The sequence below is a fragment of the Cricetulus griseus genome, chromosome 4 (assembly GCF_003668045.3).
Source record: "Cricetulus griseus strain 17A/GY chromosome 4, alternate assembly CriGri-PICRH-1.0, whole genome shotgun sequence".
NCBI lineage: Eukaryota > Metazoa > Chordata > Mammalia > Rodentia > Cricetidae > Cricetulus > Cricetulus griseus.
Window position 1 is genome coordinate 124,041,562 of NC_048597.1, and position 18,463 is coordinate 124,060,024.

At 37.5% G+C, this 18,463-nt stretch overlaps 1 protein-coding gene across 1 annotated transcript in view; it reads right to left on the bottom strand.

Annotated features, from left to right (window-relative positions):
- Positions 1-18,463, bottom strand: part of Cntn5 (contactin 5) — a 469,456-nt gene that overhangs the window by 265,416 nt on the left and 185,577 nt on the right. Inside the window, exons 8-11 of the mRNA XM_035444195.1 lie at positions 14,491-14,672; positions 7,085-7,221; positions 4,824-4,953; positions 2,394-2,544 (exon numbers count right to left, since the gene is read on the bottom strand). Of these exons, the coding sequence (XP_035300086.1) occupies positions 2,394-2,544; positions 4,824-4,953; positions 7,085-7,221; positions 14,491-14,672 (600 nt within the window). The remainder of the gene's footprint in view (positions 1-2,393; positions 2,545-4,823; positions 4,954-7,084; positions 7,222-14,490; positions 14,673-18,463) is intronic.

Here is an 18,463-nt window from a genome sequence, read left to right on the forward strand (position 1 = left end):
CAGACTCCTAAGCTCTGACACAATCCGTGTCCCTTCTATATCCAGGACCAAATTAAGGGAACACTCACAGAAGCTGTGATGACTCAGTGTGGTAACTCATTGTCCATGAAGGGTAATGGTATTTTGCTATTATGCCTACTTTGTTTTTGTTCTAGGGATTAGACATAGGGCCTCACATAGGCTATATGCCATGACTGAGTCATGATCCCACACTGCCTTTTAAGTCTTGTTTATTTTTGATTAGGGCCTCACTGCACTGCCCGGTTTGGCCTTGAATTCACCCTCCAGGCCAAGATGACATTCAGGTTTTGAGCTTCCTGCCTCACTTTCACAAGTAGCTGGGATTACAGGAGATAGCTGGTCCAGCTCTATCATTCTCAGAGGGGGAAGGTCATTATTTGTTTGTAAGCAGAGCCAGTTTGTAGATTTAACTATATAGTTTGGGAAAGATAAAATGTGGCCATATTTTGCTTTTCCCTTAATAAGTAAAACACAAATATTTCACTTTTCAGTTTCCTTCCTGAATAGCATTTCAATGAGAAGTATTGAAATTTGCAAATAAATGGAGTACCCGGGCTTGAGGTCATCATCCATCTCATGACCTGAGTACTTAGGGATGCATGGGAAGTGGGGCAGATGTAGCTGGAAAACTGACACACTTTGGCTTTGACTTCCTTGAAAATGCTAGGTTCATTTTGTTTATATTATTGTAACAGGCAACTCCTAACTGTGTTACTCTGTTAATATCTGCACTCTGGTAAAAAAAACAGATGCCACCTAATTTTAAACCCACAGTGTGGCATTTCTGAATAGTTGATGAACATTCATGTGGTGAAATGCAGCAAACAGCAGAAGACTCACAAGCTCCTTCAAAACATAAAACACAACAATACATTTCTAATAGAATACCTTCTATCTTTAGACAATGTCTCCAAAATTGTAGTACATTCAGAACACATGATAATGATAATCTAGCAATGCAAGCTATTTGTTTTCGGTCCACAGCCAAACAAAATTTTCCCATTTTAATAAGAGTTACATACCAGGCTTCTCTGTGTCTGTGAGTGGTAAGTCCCCATAATGAGCCATGATTTAATTGATCCAGAGGAAGGAAAATGCTGATAATATAGTTTGTTATGCATTCCCACACATGACAGAAGAAATCCCTGTGAAAGCAGGAACTCATTCTGCCTGCCAACACCCATGTGATCACCCTATCCAACTGACAAAGACGACTCTTCCCTTAACTGAACCCCAGAATGCAACAAATCTCACCTGAGACTACTTAAATGAATGTATTTCAGACTTACTGATGCTCCACATTGTAAAGAAATTTCTCTAAAATTTAAAAGTATTCCAAAATCACTTAAAAGACTATTCAACTAGACAGCCATTGCTGACTCAAATTATTTAAGTATATTGGTACTTACCTCCGAACAGGCAGAACTTGTCAACCTCCTTAATTTTAGAGATCAGGTAAACACAAAGTTCTTATACAATAATATACGCCATTAGGTTTCCATAGTAGAAGAGGCTTTATCATATCTCAATCAGTACCTAAACATCAATGGATAATGACCACCAAAGCTTGGGACTTTCCAGATTGGCTCAGGATGGATTCTTTCTCATCTTTTGTCTCCATTTATTATTTTCTCTTTACTGCTGCGATACTCTTTTGTTTGCCCTTTGCTTTCCAGAGATAAATGTTTATATGCTGAAGATTCTTCTACACATTTCAAATGTGCCTGTTTTCATCAAAGTAATCCGGTTTTATTTTTTACCGCCATGATTAAAAACAGAAAAGCAAGCATTCATACAAATACCACATGGCACAAATTTGATCATAAAATGACTATGCAGAAGACCCAAAATATGTTCACATTATTTAAATGCCAACATCAAACAAAAGCACAGACCATAAAATGATCACAGACAATATGTTGTCCATCATAATGCAAAGCCAAAATGGAAAGCAAAACAATTAGTTTCATTTAAGATGCAGTGAAATTCTTACTGGGCAGCCAAGAGGTTGTACTACATTTTAAAAGTGAGTTGGCCTTGTTATGATCACATATAGAAAAAACTCACATTTCAATTAGTTTCTGAAATATCACATAATCTCCACAAGACTCATATGTATTTTATTTGTGTCATTTGCAAATTGCAAAATATCTTATGTTAATGATAGCAGAGGGAGAAAATGTTGGGAGAAGAGGGAACTAGCAAGAGGAGGGTCAGGGAATTGCAGAGGTTTGTAGGAGAGAATGAAGCAGATGGGAGGATGTGATGATGTTCACGTATGAAGGATTCTGAAGGAAGCCTATTATTTCATATGCAAATAAAAGAAATTAATTTTGATGGTAAGAGATTAAAATGCTAAATCAAGTTCTCACCTTTTGTTGCTTCTTACTGCCTTGTCTCCCTTCCTCCAGGAGATGGCTGGCTTGGGAGCTCCCTGTGGTTGACACTCAATGAGGACCTCCCGGTCTTTGGTAACAATTATTGTTTTCTTCACTTGATTCAGCTCAAAAGAGGGTGGTGATGCTATGGCAAAGATAAGGGTGTACCATCAGAAGCAAGGCTGAGAATTTAAGGTAATCCAACCCCATGTTTAACTCTTCTCTGGTACACATTTCTCTTAAAATCTCATGAAAAAAATACATGGCATTAACATAAACTTTAATTTGTTATTGGTTTATAAATATCTTGTGCTTATCTGTCCATTACGTGTTTCAATGTGCAGTCCACAAATAAATAGTAGCTTGATAAATGACATGCTTTATTTATGACCACCGAGAGTAACTGTGAAGGACTGTGAGGAGTCACTTGGACATTGAAAGTCAATCTTGGTCTCTGTGCAAAGACAGACTTAAGTTCTAGGGAAGACCATGGTGTCTTCCACTTCCAATTTATTTAATGGAGCTCTCCTCAGTTTACTTTGGAATTATACAGAGATAACTGAAGTTTTCAAAGAAATGCTTTTTTGAAGAAATGGAGCTGTATGAATTTGAACTCAAAATTTTATTTCATTTGTCACAATTACTCATCTAAGTGTAATTATTATGAGTTTCCACATTCATATCAAGATTATTTTGAGTCTGAAATAAGCCAGTTATAACACCCGAGTGAGCCATTGTTTATGCCAAATGAACCTTTGCATAATTCTCAGCAGTAATTTATGCTCATGTTAAAGCCATACAATGCATGACATGGAAGTACTAAATGTGATATACATTGCAATCTGAGTGTGTCAAAATATTGAAGACAAGTAAAGAAGTTATGGGAAGATTACAGGAAACTTGATTTATAACATATACTTTGGAAAGTATGTCTATTGAATAAAAGGGTTTGATAGTGTTTCTGGGAAAACTCTCAAGTAAATGATGCCTGAGTAGCTTTTCAGATCGGAGAGGCTGAAACATGTGTTAACAAGAAAATATATTAATATTTTATTTGGTAAAATGATGTAATTATGATGGAATCCTGTATCTATTATTAGCTCTCTCTCTCTCTCTCTCTCTCTCTCTCTCTCTCTCTCTCTCTGTGTGTGTGTGTGTGTGTGTGTGTTTAATGTGGAGCAATTTCAGTTGTAAACATTCACAACTGAGTAAGTATTTATGATGTATTACATTTAGTTTATACATACATAATGTCTTTGCAAGTCCCAGAGACCATCTATTGTTTCATAAATTGTACCACTTGCAGAAGTTAGCAAGGTAGGAGAAAGCACCTGTAAGGTTCTTATGCTCATTGGGAAGACAGAGTGTAAAAATGACTTAAGTGTTTCTGTTTGTGCTACAGTTATCCCAGAACAAAAGCTTAGGAAATCAACTGAGTGCAAAAAAGCAAACACTATACACATGATCCCAACACCCCAGCATTACTCTGGGGAGTCTGAATGAAATCTTCCTGACAGTATTCAGTAGTGGACTGGAGCTCATGACCAGGGTCTAACTTTAGCAAAGGTGGAGCCTTTTACACTTGTCCTCTGGGCCTCAGAAAGGCCTTTCTCTCCTGTGCAGAAATAATAGCCATGAGAAGGGGGCTATTCACCCTGGTAGTCAGTAACTACTTGGGAAAACATTAGCATTTCTATGGGAACAGGACAGGCTGACTAAATACTAGGATCCCTACCCTAGTTAACATTGTCAACTTGAATCAGCCTAGAGTCCTCAGAGAGGAAACCATGGTTGAGCAATTGCCCAGAAAAGACAGGGTTGTGTATGTGTGTGTGATTATCATGACTATTAAGAGATGTAAGAGGGCACAGCTCACTGTGGGTGGCAACATTACTAGGCTGGTGGTTTTAGGCTGTATAAAAAAGTTAACTGACCATGAGCCATTTGAGCTAGTAGGAAGAATCCTTCCATATTCTCTGCTTCAAGTTCATGATTAAGTTCCTCCCCTGATGGACTGTGACCTGGAAGCATGAGGCAAACCCTTTCCTCTCTTAAGCTGCTTCGGTTAGGGTGTTTTAACACAGCAAGGGAAAGGAAACAAGAGTAGCCCCTTACAGGCCCTGGAGGCTTTCTCCTGCGAAAATTAACATATGCGTTTACATGATTTGATTCCATGACATAGCAAAGACGTATTGTACCAGCCATTTAAGATGAAGACTAAACTCATGCACATAAACATAATGGGAGAAACTGCAGAAGGGAAAGCTGTCTTCAAGAGTTTACAGGAATATCAATGAGACACAGTGCTTCTTTTCAAGACATAAAATAGGTTTCAGATTCACATCATAAAACTTCACTAGAGTAAGAATGGGTAGGGGAAGAATCCAAACTTCTCTGCTGTTTATTTGCTGAGAAACTGCATACCTAGGACCTTCAGCTCAGCGCTTGCATAAATAGCTCCATATTTATTCTCAGCCAAACACTGATACATCCCAGCATCTGATTGATTCACACTATGGATCGCCAATATTCCATTAACTGTGTCCACTCTGCTCTGTAATGGATAAAGAGAAATGAGATCTAAAATACAGCTCAAGCCAGCCATTCACACAAAATCTTAGAAACCACCCAAAGGAGGTCTCCAATTAATGCAGTTAAATAAATGTTGTTACATAAGTTAATTATTTGCTACAGCATTATGCCTTTTGGAAATCATGATTTCTTGCTCAGTATTTTTGTTTCTTTTCTGAGCCATCTTCGTTTGGTAGACTAGTTGAATCCAAGAGAAAAATCAACAGAGAACGAGTTGACAGGCATTCATTTTCCAAAGCAGAAGTCAAAACTAGGCCCAGTTGGGAGAGGATAGAGACATAGTTTGGAATAGAATATAGGTAAACAACAGCCAAGGTCATAACAATGGTCCTTGTATCCAACTGGCCAGATATTTGACTTTTCTTTTACTTGTTAACAAACTAACACAGACTAACAATAACAAAAAACAACTATCCTATAGTTAGGTTATATACACAATTCTCAATTGGAAAATACAAACTTCATCATTATATGGTGTTATGTAGAAGTTTTTAAAAAGACAGATCTGACATGTGTAAACTGGGGAAAGTCAAGGTCAAAGAGTACAGCTAAAAGAAAAGAGTACACCCCAATTAAAATTTACTATTAAAATATTAAAAATATATATATCTTTTAAACTTAACAATTTGCATATTCTAAAGCTATAACATCTTCTCGAGTAGGGATTCCATTTTTAATCCTTACAGATTCCAAGTGATTTGATACCACTTTCAAAATAAACCTATTCACCCAGCAAAGAGGATATCTGGCAGAGAGATTTTTTTGTGTGACCTGGATTTTGGGAATAAAAGATCCAACCATGTTTGCTTCTCCTGGGAAGAATCCCTAAGAAGGTTAGTGAGGAAGAGCTCGTAAAGTAGAACTTAAGTTCACTTTCATGTCTTTGTATTTGTATCTCTTTTTTTCTGTAGCCTTATTTTCTTTAGGTTATACTGGCTTCAGAACAAGAAAATATCAGAGCTGGATAAAACTGTGGGGAGAGTCTAATTTAGAAAAGGAAGAAGTAATAGTTCATGAGTCTACATGGTAACATCACACCTGCCTGACAGAATTTTGCACTCAGGTAAAACTGCCTTCACAAATCCTTGGTTTTGGTTGTAAATATGGAACTATTACTTCTCTGATCACCTTCCCATGAAGGTCTTGATCAAGGAAGAGAGGCATTAAAATTCACTTCCTCATTATGTAATTGAAAATTAATCAATGTAAATCTGGCATAGAGAAAATATTTTTAAACATATCCAATAGATTTACTGAAAAGACATTTGTTAAGTTTGCACATTACAGAAATACTTCTCCCCAGGACATAAGGCAACACAATTCTTTTCTAGTTTTTCTTCATATGGAAACCTATACCCAACTAATCCTGAACTCCAGATAAGTTTCATCATGTGCACAATGAGGATCACTAGCTAAATGTATCTAAAGGTCAGCTAGAAATGGCAGCAAGTCTATGATGAACATTGACTCTTTTCTATGAATTTATAGGCTTTAAATAACTTCTGTATAATGTGAGACTCCAATAGTAATCAGAGAAGTGAAATAATAATGATTTTTATATATTATATAGGTATATATACACACATATAAAAAGGTAAAAAAGGACCATTTTGTACTACATGTCATGTTCACTGGGTAGTTTCCTGTCAAGTTGACACAGGCTAGAGTCATCAGAAAGGAGGGAGCCTCAGTTGAGAAGATGCCTCCATAATACTGGGATGTAGTTAAGCCTGTGAGGAATTTTCTTAATTAGTAAATGATAGGGGAGGGGCTAGCCCATTGTGGGCGAATCCATTCCTGGACAGGTGGTCCTGGGTTCTATAAGAAAGCAGGCTGAGCAAGCCCTGATAAGCAAGCCAGTAAGCAGTACCCCTTCATGGGCTCTGTATCAGCTCCTGCCTCCAGGTTCCTGCTCTGCATCAATTCCTGACCTTATTGCCTTTGATGATGAACTGCTATAGGGAACTGTGAGTGAAATGAACCCTTTATACCCAAAGTTGCTTTTGGTAATGGTTTTTTATCACAGCAGTAGTCACCCTAAGACACCATAGTACTTAAATTACTAGGCGGAAGTTTTGGGTTTCTCACAATACCTGTGGCAGGATGGGTGCTCCATTCTTCAGCCAGCGGTATGTTGGCTTGGGCTTTCCAGTGGCCTTGCATTCCCACTGCAGAGGGCTCCCACTGTCTAGCTGGGTGTCATTCAGTTTTTGTACCCAGTGTGGGTATGCTGTGGACATTTAAGTAGATAAGAAAAGTGAACTCGATGCTTCAGCATTTACCTTCACAGAGAAAAAGTCATTAAATTTCCACAGATTTAGTCCTTACTTGTATGTAACATTCAAATAAACACAGGGGGAACACATCATTACACAGGGAAGCAAATTATTACATAGGGCAACACATCATTATACAGGGGAGCACACCATTACACAAAGGAGCATGTCATTATGCAGAGAGAAAATCTCGTCACACAGGGGAGCAAGTCGTTATTATACAGGGAGTCATTATTACTTAAGGGAGCATGTAATTATTACACAGGGGCACATCACTATTATACAGTGGAGCATGTTATTCTTTCACAGGTGGGTACATCACTATTCCACAGTGTGACACATCATTATTACACAGGGAAGCATGTCATTATTACACAAGGGAGTATGTCATTGCACACAGAACTGTTTCCTGAACAACAAATAGGTCAGTGTGAATATTATGCTTATTGAAGGTATTTCTGTAAATGTAGATTGTATTTTCCAGCACGCACGCATGCACGCACACACACACACACACACACACACACACACACACACACACACACACTTTAAAGCAAGTAGTTTGTTTCTTCCCAGAGCTTTCGTGGTAGGGAGCCAGTGACTGCAAACAACAACTCTTGTTGGTAGCAGCACACAGTAGATCCTGTTAATAGTTGCTCAGATGTGTGTTTGCACATGTGTGCACAGGTGTGTGTATGTGTACATGTGAATGATTTTGGAAGACTAATTTTTTAGTTTGTATTTTACTTAGCATAATTTTTCAGAATTTATTCACCCTTAGCATAATTAGTGAAAAAGTTTAAAATCATAACATCTAACAATTCCTTTATCAATAAGCATTGTGGGACTTCCACAGAATGTACAAAATAAAAGTTAGAATGTCTTTTCTCCATTGACCTACTTGCAAATAATTTTTTAAAAGAAATTATTCTGTGTTCCTATGTTTTGTTTAGAACACAGTCAAAGCAGGAACATTTTTTTCTACACTTCCTGGTGTGCTCAGCAGTAGACAGCAACATCTGTATTACATCTGCCCTGTGTGTGACTGGCTATGCCTTCAGATGCCGTTCACAGCTAGTAGATACAAGGTGCTTGGCCACTGACAAAGCCAAGGTTTTATTAAGTGCCCCCCCACACGTATATTTATATATGTGTGGCACTTAATGTGTGTGTGTGTGTGTGTGTGTGTGTGTGTGTGTGTGTGTGTGTGTACAGACATAAACACAACGAAAATGTGGGTCATGAATCGTGTTAAAAAGGAAGACAAGCTCTCTATTTCTAAAGTAAGTCTAACTCAGCATCTAAATATCAGGCATGTTTGTTCTTATTACCTGTGACAACACATATGGAATGCAGTTACACTTAATACAAAGTTGCGTCAGCTCTTGGGCATTTTTCTGTTACTTCAAAATTGTGACGTATTTCATAAACTGTTGTATGCATTAATTATGTAAGCCAAATGATAAAGGGTGCAGTGAAATGGAACTAATATTATTTTTTTAGAAATACATACTGGATTCTAGACCAAAAGTATTTCATGACAGCACAGTAAAAATCAGGTAATTTGACATGAGAGATGCAAGGTTCCCTTTAAGTTTTTTTTTTTTTTTCCAGCAGATTGCAGTCACTCAGGTTATGGGGTTTCTTTAACTTCTGAATAGTAACACAGGGTCAGCATACAATACAACTAGGTTTGCATGGTGGGGGAATTGTTTACTTAACTAGAAATTGAAAATCTTGGCCAATGAGATGGCTTAACAGGTAAAGACACTTAAACCTACACCTTACCACCTGAGTTTAGCTCCTGTGAGCTACATGGCTGAAGTAAAGAACTTACTTCTGCAAATTGTTCTGTGATCTCCACATGCATTATATGGCACACACAGGCACACAAAACACACAAATACATACACAAACACACACCACACAAAAATGTATACACAAACACACATACACAAACTCACACACACACACACACACACACACACACACACACACACACACCACACAAAAATGTATACACAAACACACATACACAAACACACACACACACACACACACACACACACACCACACAAAAATGTATACACAAATGCACATACACAAACACACACACACACACACACACACACACACACACACACACACACACATATGCAGGCACATACACAGAAAAATGCACCACACACACACACACCACATACATATGCATATACATACAGATATACAGACACACACACACATGTGGTACAAACCTACCCAAACACATACACATGCACACATATGCACATTACAAACCACACCACACACACACACACACACACACACACACACACATACACACACACACACACACAAACACACACACATGCAAGAATCCACAAAACACATACATACCAACCCATACACACACACATACACACACAATAAATATATGCACTCAACACACATACACAGACAAACCACCCAAACACACATACACATGGACACACACCACACACATATGCATATAAACACATATACATACAGATATATAGACACACACATACACACAATTTAAACAGAAAAAAAACCAGGTTTGGGTACATTTCTAATAAACTTCATAACTTCAGTCTGGCTTTTGTTGGACCATGTCTTTCAGGACTTGGAAAACTGAGGATACATATGGTCTTTTGAAGTGGGAAATGGTTAGAACCTCACCAGATGCACTGTATCCTGGCAGCTACTTATGTGATACACTTGGGCTTCAGAACAGTCTCCGGGTTCCATTTTGTAATGCACAAAGCAGATGTTTATAAAGTAAGTCATTGCTTCTTACCCCCTGTCACTGGGAACTCTGTAAGTCTCTTCTGACATATGCTAAGTGTTATTGGCTGCTTCCCTGTTCCTGTACCTTAAGTATTGAGGACTCGACATATTTTACTGACATAGATCAATTTTAGTGTTATGGTTCTCAGCTGTGAGCTCGTGAGAGTTAATGTTCAGTGCTGTGTGATACAATTGGGGGTGAATATAGGTTCAAGCCCCAGTCTGTGGTCCCTGGCTGTAATCTATAATTGGAAATGAGTTCCTCTACTTTAATGAGCCTCATTTGTAAGCTGTAGATGGTAATTCCTATTTCAATGGGAGGCTATGATGATTGAATATAATAAATAGTGAGTGATTCTCTGACTTAATGCATCACCCACAGATAGCTTCAATTTTATTTTTGAACAAGTATGAGCACATATGTGGCACCATTTTCAAAACATGAGATTCAAGACAAGAAAATGATTCCCCATAGAAACAGGGTTGTAACATTACAGATGATTATGGAATCTCGGAATCTATAAACTTACATAATTTCCTATGGTAAGTCTGTGTGTATTTCCAGTAGTAAACCACCCTTTAAAATCAAAGCATAGTCAAACACAATTTTGAAGAATCAGAATAATTGCAAGAACTGTAATGTGCCCATAGGAATAATCTCCCTTGTAATGTAGTTGTCAGGAAGGTGAATTCTAATCACAACTTCCAGATGAGATTGGATTCTGTTCTTTGTTTGTTTGTAATTTTTAAAATTTGTTTTATTGTTTTGGCTATGGGGAGGTGAAGTGCAATACCCTGCATCTGTTAGGTTTTTATTTAAGCAAAGCTCTAGGCTCAGTGTCTACTGCTAACTTCTCACAATCGCTTATAGCATCTCATGCAGGGCACATGCTGTGTAAGTACAGTGCTGGATGCAGAGATGATAGGAAGAGAAAGGTTTGTGCAAGTTTCTGCTCAGATGGAACCCATCTCCACCCCGTGCTGGTGTCCTCCAGACCTTCCCTTTCTTACATCCTTTATTACTTTTCTGTCTCATGGCCCTTCCTGGCATCTTCCATTGTACCCACACTGACTTCCACCTGAGCACAGCACATGCTTTTCACTCTACTTGTAGTCATGCTTTTAAATCTCAGTAGGTGTAATAGCCTCACTCTTACACACCAATGTGGTGAATGTGTGAAGCCCTGGCCATGTGCAACCTGGAATGTAAGCCCTCAGTAGCCTTCTGTCAGTACCCACTCTTTAGTCTTCCCATTTACTTGCCTCACACTGAGCTCTGCAGAAGATATTCATATAAAACAGGATTCATTATAATAAGATTTATAATAAAATTTATCCACTACTTCCTGGATAGCATGCTTTGTTCTACAGGGAAATATAAAAGTAACATTGAAAAGATCATCTTGAAAATGTGGAGAATTAAACTGTAGATATTAGAACATATTAGAACATATTAGAACACATTAGAACATATTAGAACACATTAGAACATATAATAAAAATTTGGGGAGATGCTGCCAGAGGCTTCAAGACATTCAGGATATCTAAACTATTATCTGTACCAACAATGCACCTGTGTCCTTCCTTGGCTGTTTGAAATAGTACAACATACCTCTACCCTAAGCACCCTGGTTACAGATACATTAAATTCTATTCAACCCTAAACCATAGGTACAATATAGAGATCATCACCACCCAAAATCACTGGCTGTGGGGACTCCTGCTATTTTTTATATTGTAAGTCACATATCCTTATGCAATATGTTTCCTATACACAAAATGCTTCATTTCTTAAGCCTCCCTTAGAATTGCTTACATTATGGAAGGAAGGCCACTTCCCAGTCTGGTTCTTCCTCTCTCTTTTCTCTCCTTATATCATCCCTTCAATCTTTTCCTCCCTCCAACTCTCTCCTGTTTTTCTTCCTTTTTCCTTCGCTTGTTTTCTTATTTAACCTGTTCCTTTTGTTTTATTTGAGACTGCTAACAAGCAAGGATACAATATTTGTATGGTGATTCAAAAAATAGAAGTGACATAAACATTCCAGGAAATTAAACCATAAACCTACTATACAAGATACCATAGTACACTAACCTGAATGAATATGGCTGTTTATTCTAAAATTGAAATCACCCCTTGAAATGTAGTACTTTCATTTTTGCTGCTTATTTTTTTGAATTTTATAGTTTAAATGTTTATACTATATATATAAGTTTACTTTCAGAACTTCTGTATAAACCCTACTACTCAAAATGGAGCTCAATACAAACCACAGATAGAGGAGAAGGGTCAAGACCATGCTAGCCATCAGGTTTCGCTTGGGGAGCTTCCTCAAAAACCTACATGCAGAAGGGTTAGTGACCAGACTCTGGCACTGATGGGGAGGACTGGAACCTTCAGAAGTAGTGGTCTGTTCGAAGTTTGTTAGTGCCCTGAGGATATGTCCTAATGGGGCTCAAACCCTTTCATCTCCCTCCTTTCTCTCTGCTTCCTAGCTGACATTAGGTGAACATTTTTTCATCATGTGCTCCTCACAATATGTGACAAGGACAAGCCACCCTGGACTGAAACCTCTGAAAGAATAAGCCAGCACTAATCTCCCTTCTTTTCTAGATGATTTTACCAGGTATCTTGTCATGGCAATGGAAGTTTACTGATATGCACAACCACTATTACTCAGATATAAATGCTCATCAGCCTCCACCTGCATTTTACAGTCACAAAAGTTCTTGAGTTAAAAGAAATAATTTTGGCACTGTGTATAGCAACCATCACTGCCTATGAGCCAACTAGATTAGTCAAAAAGAGAGGCCAAAAGAGTCAGGTCAGCTAGGAATCCTGAGCTCCACAGTCCCCAAGTGTTTCTCCTTAGGAATATGGCATCCTTTACAAGAGAGATGTGTGTTTCGTAATTACACATGCTTATTGTTGCTTAGTCTCCTTTATGGTTTTAAACCATAAAACTCTGGTAAACATCCTGTCTTTTATTACCAGATTTTTTGTGAAGAGGGTTAATATTCCATTCTGTCATTATGAGAATAAAAATGTATTTCAGGTGAGGTATGGCAAAACATTGGTTTTCTCTTTGTCTGCAGACTGTCTTAACTATCGCTTTAACAAATTGTGAGCAGTTACAAACACAGAGTTTCATCCTAAATTAGAGACTTGGTAGATCGAATGCTAGTGTGACAGGTGCATCCACATCTGATAGCCCCTGACCTGGTTCCTGTGTGAGTCCTACATCTCCAGGGTTGCTTTGTCCCATTCAGTCATTCAGACTCTGATGGTTTAAAAGACCTATTCAGAGTTTTCAGACCAACTGTGGTTTGCCTTGAACCTTCAGGATGCTTTGTGCATTTACACTTCTAATCTGAAGTTGTCTTTTGTTCTAAGTCAATGCTATATTGCTAGCACGCAGAATAGTAAGAGGCAATTAGTAGACATGAATGAATGAATGAATGAATGAATGTTGATTGCATGTTCTGCTGTCGAGATGATTTTCTGAAGGAGTTATTGAAGTCATAGAAAGAAAGGTTAAATTTAGTTATCAACACTGTTCTTTCAGAATCCCTGCAGAGAACATTTATGTTTACAAAAGAGGCAGTCTCAAGATGCAATTAGAGTGACATGGCTACTATGACTCAGACCTCTGTTCTGGATGCCCTGGCTTCCTGTGTCCTCTTCTATTTGTTTTCTTAAATGGGACATAAATACATTATCATTTACTTACCTGTGTAATGTGGATATGTGTGACTCTTAGGAGCAAATGTGAGTGTGAAAACCATGTAAGTCCCATCATCTCACTTCCCATGTCACTTGGTTGGCTGACTGGCATTTTTGGAAAACAAATACTGCAGCTAGCAGGAGCTATTTGTCATACAGATATATTAGGTTCAAGCCAGAGCTCAGCAAACTTCTTAGAACTGCTTGATAGCAAATATTTTAGTCTTTACAGCTCAGCGAGTCCCTGTATCCATTTAATTCTGAAAGAGCCAAGCAAATGCTGAAATAGAGCATTTATAAACAAACAGATATTTATGCAAAATCAGCAGCTGGGTAGGATTTGGTATATAGGCATAAAATTTTGACCCTTGAGTTAAGCCAAAGTCTAAAATAATTTAAATATATTTTATAAAATAAAAATTAACTTATCCTGATGATAGTTTTTAGTTCCAAATAAAGTTTTAATTTTTATGGGTATAAACTCTCAATCATCTACACAGAGGCTCACAATTCCTTGTTTATTTTTCCTTAAAATATTTTTATATGTAAGTTTATTTTACATGATATTTCCTATACCAAAGCATTGTGGTTCGAGTCTCTACTTGGGTTTTCAGTTCCAGATGAACAGTGTTTAGTTCAGTTTGCATCTTCTATCTCACCCTTGAGAGAAAAGCTTTGTGCTTTACTGACTTACTGTATATCTGTAGCTGTCCACGAAAGGAGTTTCTTCCACGGGAGTTCTCAGCTGTGCATTCATATAGTCCAGCATCGTCCAGCTGCAGGTTGGGGATCTCCAGCACAGCCTGGGATTTCCTCAGTCTGGACTTACTGGGAATGTAACCGTTAACCTTCATCCAAGTGATTGTTGGAACAGGGCTGCAATGGGAACAGAGGCACTGTTAATATACTCTCTGCTATTAGAAACATAGATTCAGTTATCTGGTAATTTAAGCACTTAATAGGCTGAGCACAATAAAACGTAATCACAATTAGGGCCCCTTGCCAGTGGAGACGAGTCACTTTCCACGTGGTGGTTAGATCATCAGGAAATCTAACATAGTCCTTCTGTTACAGATTTCAGCAGAGTCTTAGAAAGTCAACACTATTTTCTAAATGGAAATGATGCATTTTTAAGTGACAAATGTATTTTGGTTTTTGCTAACAGTTTTACAGCAGGAATCAAACAAAAAAGTTGGACATTAAATGGAGAAACTTTTCTGCCCTTGCCTGTAGCAAATCTCTTTTCCATGGCAGCCGTCTGTACAGCGTCCTGCACCTAGTCCCTGTGACACATCGCTCCCCGCATTGAGCCATTTAGTTTCTTTTTAATTTAAAGCTTTTATACTTTCTATTTTATTCCAGTGCTATTATTAAGTAAATATTAGCTTGCTTGTTCTCTCTCATAGTTGTGTATAACTCTGTTATAGGGAAGTATTGGCCAACTGTCCCTCATAACTCAGGTTTCAGACAGCACTGATTCATGCCATTCCACTCTCTCTCTCTCAATGCACTGATGCACTACATTATTGCTTCCCTGGTGTACAGGAGACATTCACAAAAGCTGGATTAATGGATTAAAGGGCATGTCCATTTTTCATTTTAATAACTAGTGGCAGACTGTTTTCCCATAATACAGTAGCAGTTCCTACACCTATCAGTAATATACGATACCCCTTTCCTATATTCTTGTCAGGACTGTGTGAGATTAATTTACTTACAAAAACATCTGCACAGGTTCAATCCAGACAAAAATCCCAGCATTAGGAAGGAGAAGTGTACACAAAGTCATATCCCTGAGTAAGAAGCTATGTTAATACCCATTGGCAAAAGATAATCAGTTTTCTCCAATGGAATGTCCAAATTCCAGAAGTAGTTGGCCAATACAAAAAGAGCTCTGATTTTTCTTCTTTTGCTATATTTTGTCTCACTGCATGTTTTGGTTTGATTTTTTATATTTGAGAGAAAGAGGGAGAATAATTCAGGTGGCTAAGGGGTGTACAGGGTGCTGAGGGAGTTGGGGGAGAGGGAATAACATTATCAAAAATATTGTATGAAAAAATATTTGAAAAGAATTTGTTTCTAAATAGACTCAGTGGATTATATATACATGTGTGCATAGTATATACACATCTGTATAGTATAACAATAACCTTAAAGAAGGGATCATGAATTTGGGAGTGAGGAATGATGGAGATGTAGTGCTCATGTATGAAACTCTTAACATAGAATTGGTTTCTCAGCAGTCTACTCTGTGCCTCGCTCTTATCATAAGATGGTTTCTATGTGGGATCTTAGAGGTATTGCTTCTGGGGAAAGCTAACCTTTTCTTGCTCACAAAATGATTTCAAAACTAAAGTTTAGGTCAATATCTTTTTGCGAATATTTGATGGCAATTTTGAATCTGCGCTTGAATCTGCGCTTTGGTATTTAGCTGACACCCACTTGCACTACAGTACTGTTCTTGTGTGATATAGGGGTGAACACCACCATTCACTAATGAAGGAACAGGAGAGGCCACACAGTCAACTTCAGTATCTACATTTCCTCTGTACTGTTGTGTAGTTAAGCCACTTTCTGTGTTCATATAGATCTTAAAACATGAAATATTGGAATGCTGAGATTGCTTGCCAACAAGACTTGATGACCTGGGTTCAATCCATGAGACAAACATAGTGGAAGGGAAAAGCTGACTTCTGTATGTTTTCCTCAGACCTCTACATGTATGCCAGGGTACATGTGCTCCCTCCCCACAAAATAAATAATGTAAAACATAAAATATTAAATGAAAATTCGTATAAGATAGCATTTCCTGTTTTTACTCCTCATTCATGCATTCTAGATATAAGTCTCATCCTTTCCAAATATAAATCAGGAGATTTCATATTTTTATGTCTATGCTTTTTTTTCTACTGTTTTCACAACCTTTGGTTAAGTGATAATATCTCTGGTGGTTCAGTGGGTCTTTGGAAGGAATACATAAAATAACTGAAGAAAAATTATATTTTCCCATTATTCACTTAGTGGTTTCAATTCAACAGTAGAGGACAAAGACTTTGAACATTTTAAATCAAGTTTTTGATTCTATGCTAATTAGTTCATCCATACACAAATACCCAAAAAGACAATATTTCATATATTTTACCTCTTGTAATTTTAAAATCTGAATTTTTATATTTTCCCAGGGTAAAAGTCAGAGTTACTCAATGAGCACTACTTTTTCACTGAAATTTCAATTCTTTGATTCATTTCTTCCTTAGTTTATAGGCTACAGCACAGTCATTAAGATTAGCTGCCCCTGATTATATATACAAAGCATACAACCTCACACTGTTGAAAGAAAATTAAAGTTGCTAATGTTGTCTTTCTTAAATGCGGAATTTCTTAATTTTTAGTAGTTTATGGATACTGCCTGAGTCATCTCAAGCTATTTTATTAAGAGGTAATAAAATCCTAATTGCTTTGAATTTGATTATTTAATCTACTAGGGAAGGCATATTTCAAAAATGGGGAGAATAAATGATAAAATGAACTTGAGGTTTGTAGGGGACACCAGGAAGTGACTGTGTTACACAGGAGGGAACAATTTTGAAAGTAAAAGGGACAAGAACACAGAAAGGTGATGTACACACAGTCAAGAGTGCTTCTGTATTGAGAGGGGTTAGAGCTAAGTGTGAGATGGAGTGGGGGAGTGTTCTCATCTAGCTGCTGGCTCCAGCAGCAAAGCTTTACAAGGTCCTTGCTGTCTGTCAGAATAGTGTTTGAAATAAGTAATGAAATGGCTGTTGTATATCTTCAAGGTACTTTTGATTTCATTAGGATGAAAAAGTGCTGAAGTGCAAGACTCAAATAAAAAAAATATAAAGTTAGTTTGGACCAGAAGATTGCTAGAGTGAGGAAGAGGAAGTTCCTCCACAAGAGACATGTGATGAATATTGGAAGGATAAAAACAATTTCTCCTGTAGGAAAACAAAACAAAACAAAACAGTTCTGGCATGGACATTCATGTATGTGAGCACTTTTGTACATAGTAGGCTGTTGGCACTTTGTATGCATTAGTAGGTGAGGAGTGCATGGTTTACACAGGAAATCACCATAGGTTTATGAGAAGTGCCTGTTTCCCCTGCAATAGAAAGAAAGGCTGGCTGCCTTCATAAGATGACATTATTTAATGCTTTTTATTTCTCTCATTTCTATGTTGCATTCTCAGGATTAGCAATAAAAAAAACTTGCTTTTGATTTATTAGAAATTTCAGAATAGGAAATAATAAATAGCATTGGTGGGGTGGCTGAACATTGATTTGTTTCTAAACATAAGCTGCTATTAAATGAAATGGAGATCTTGAGCTTCTTGGTCCTGAGAATATTTGATAGACCTCTGGAATCCCCTGTATCATCTATGCTCTTCATGACAGCTAAGAGCAAACCAAGAACTTCTGCTATTTTCAAGTACCTTGTTTATAATTTAGCTTGATACACCCATTTATGTTTTGTGGGGTCAGGGCTTAGCATTAAAAATGTATCTCAGGATACTGTTATATTTTCATTGATTTAATGTTGTAATGTTATCCAAAAAATACTTCCCATCACAAAAATATGAAAATGCAGCTGTTCCTCAGAAAGTTGCTAGAAGGATGAGTAGAAATATAAATGTTGACAAAAATGCAAAG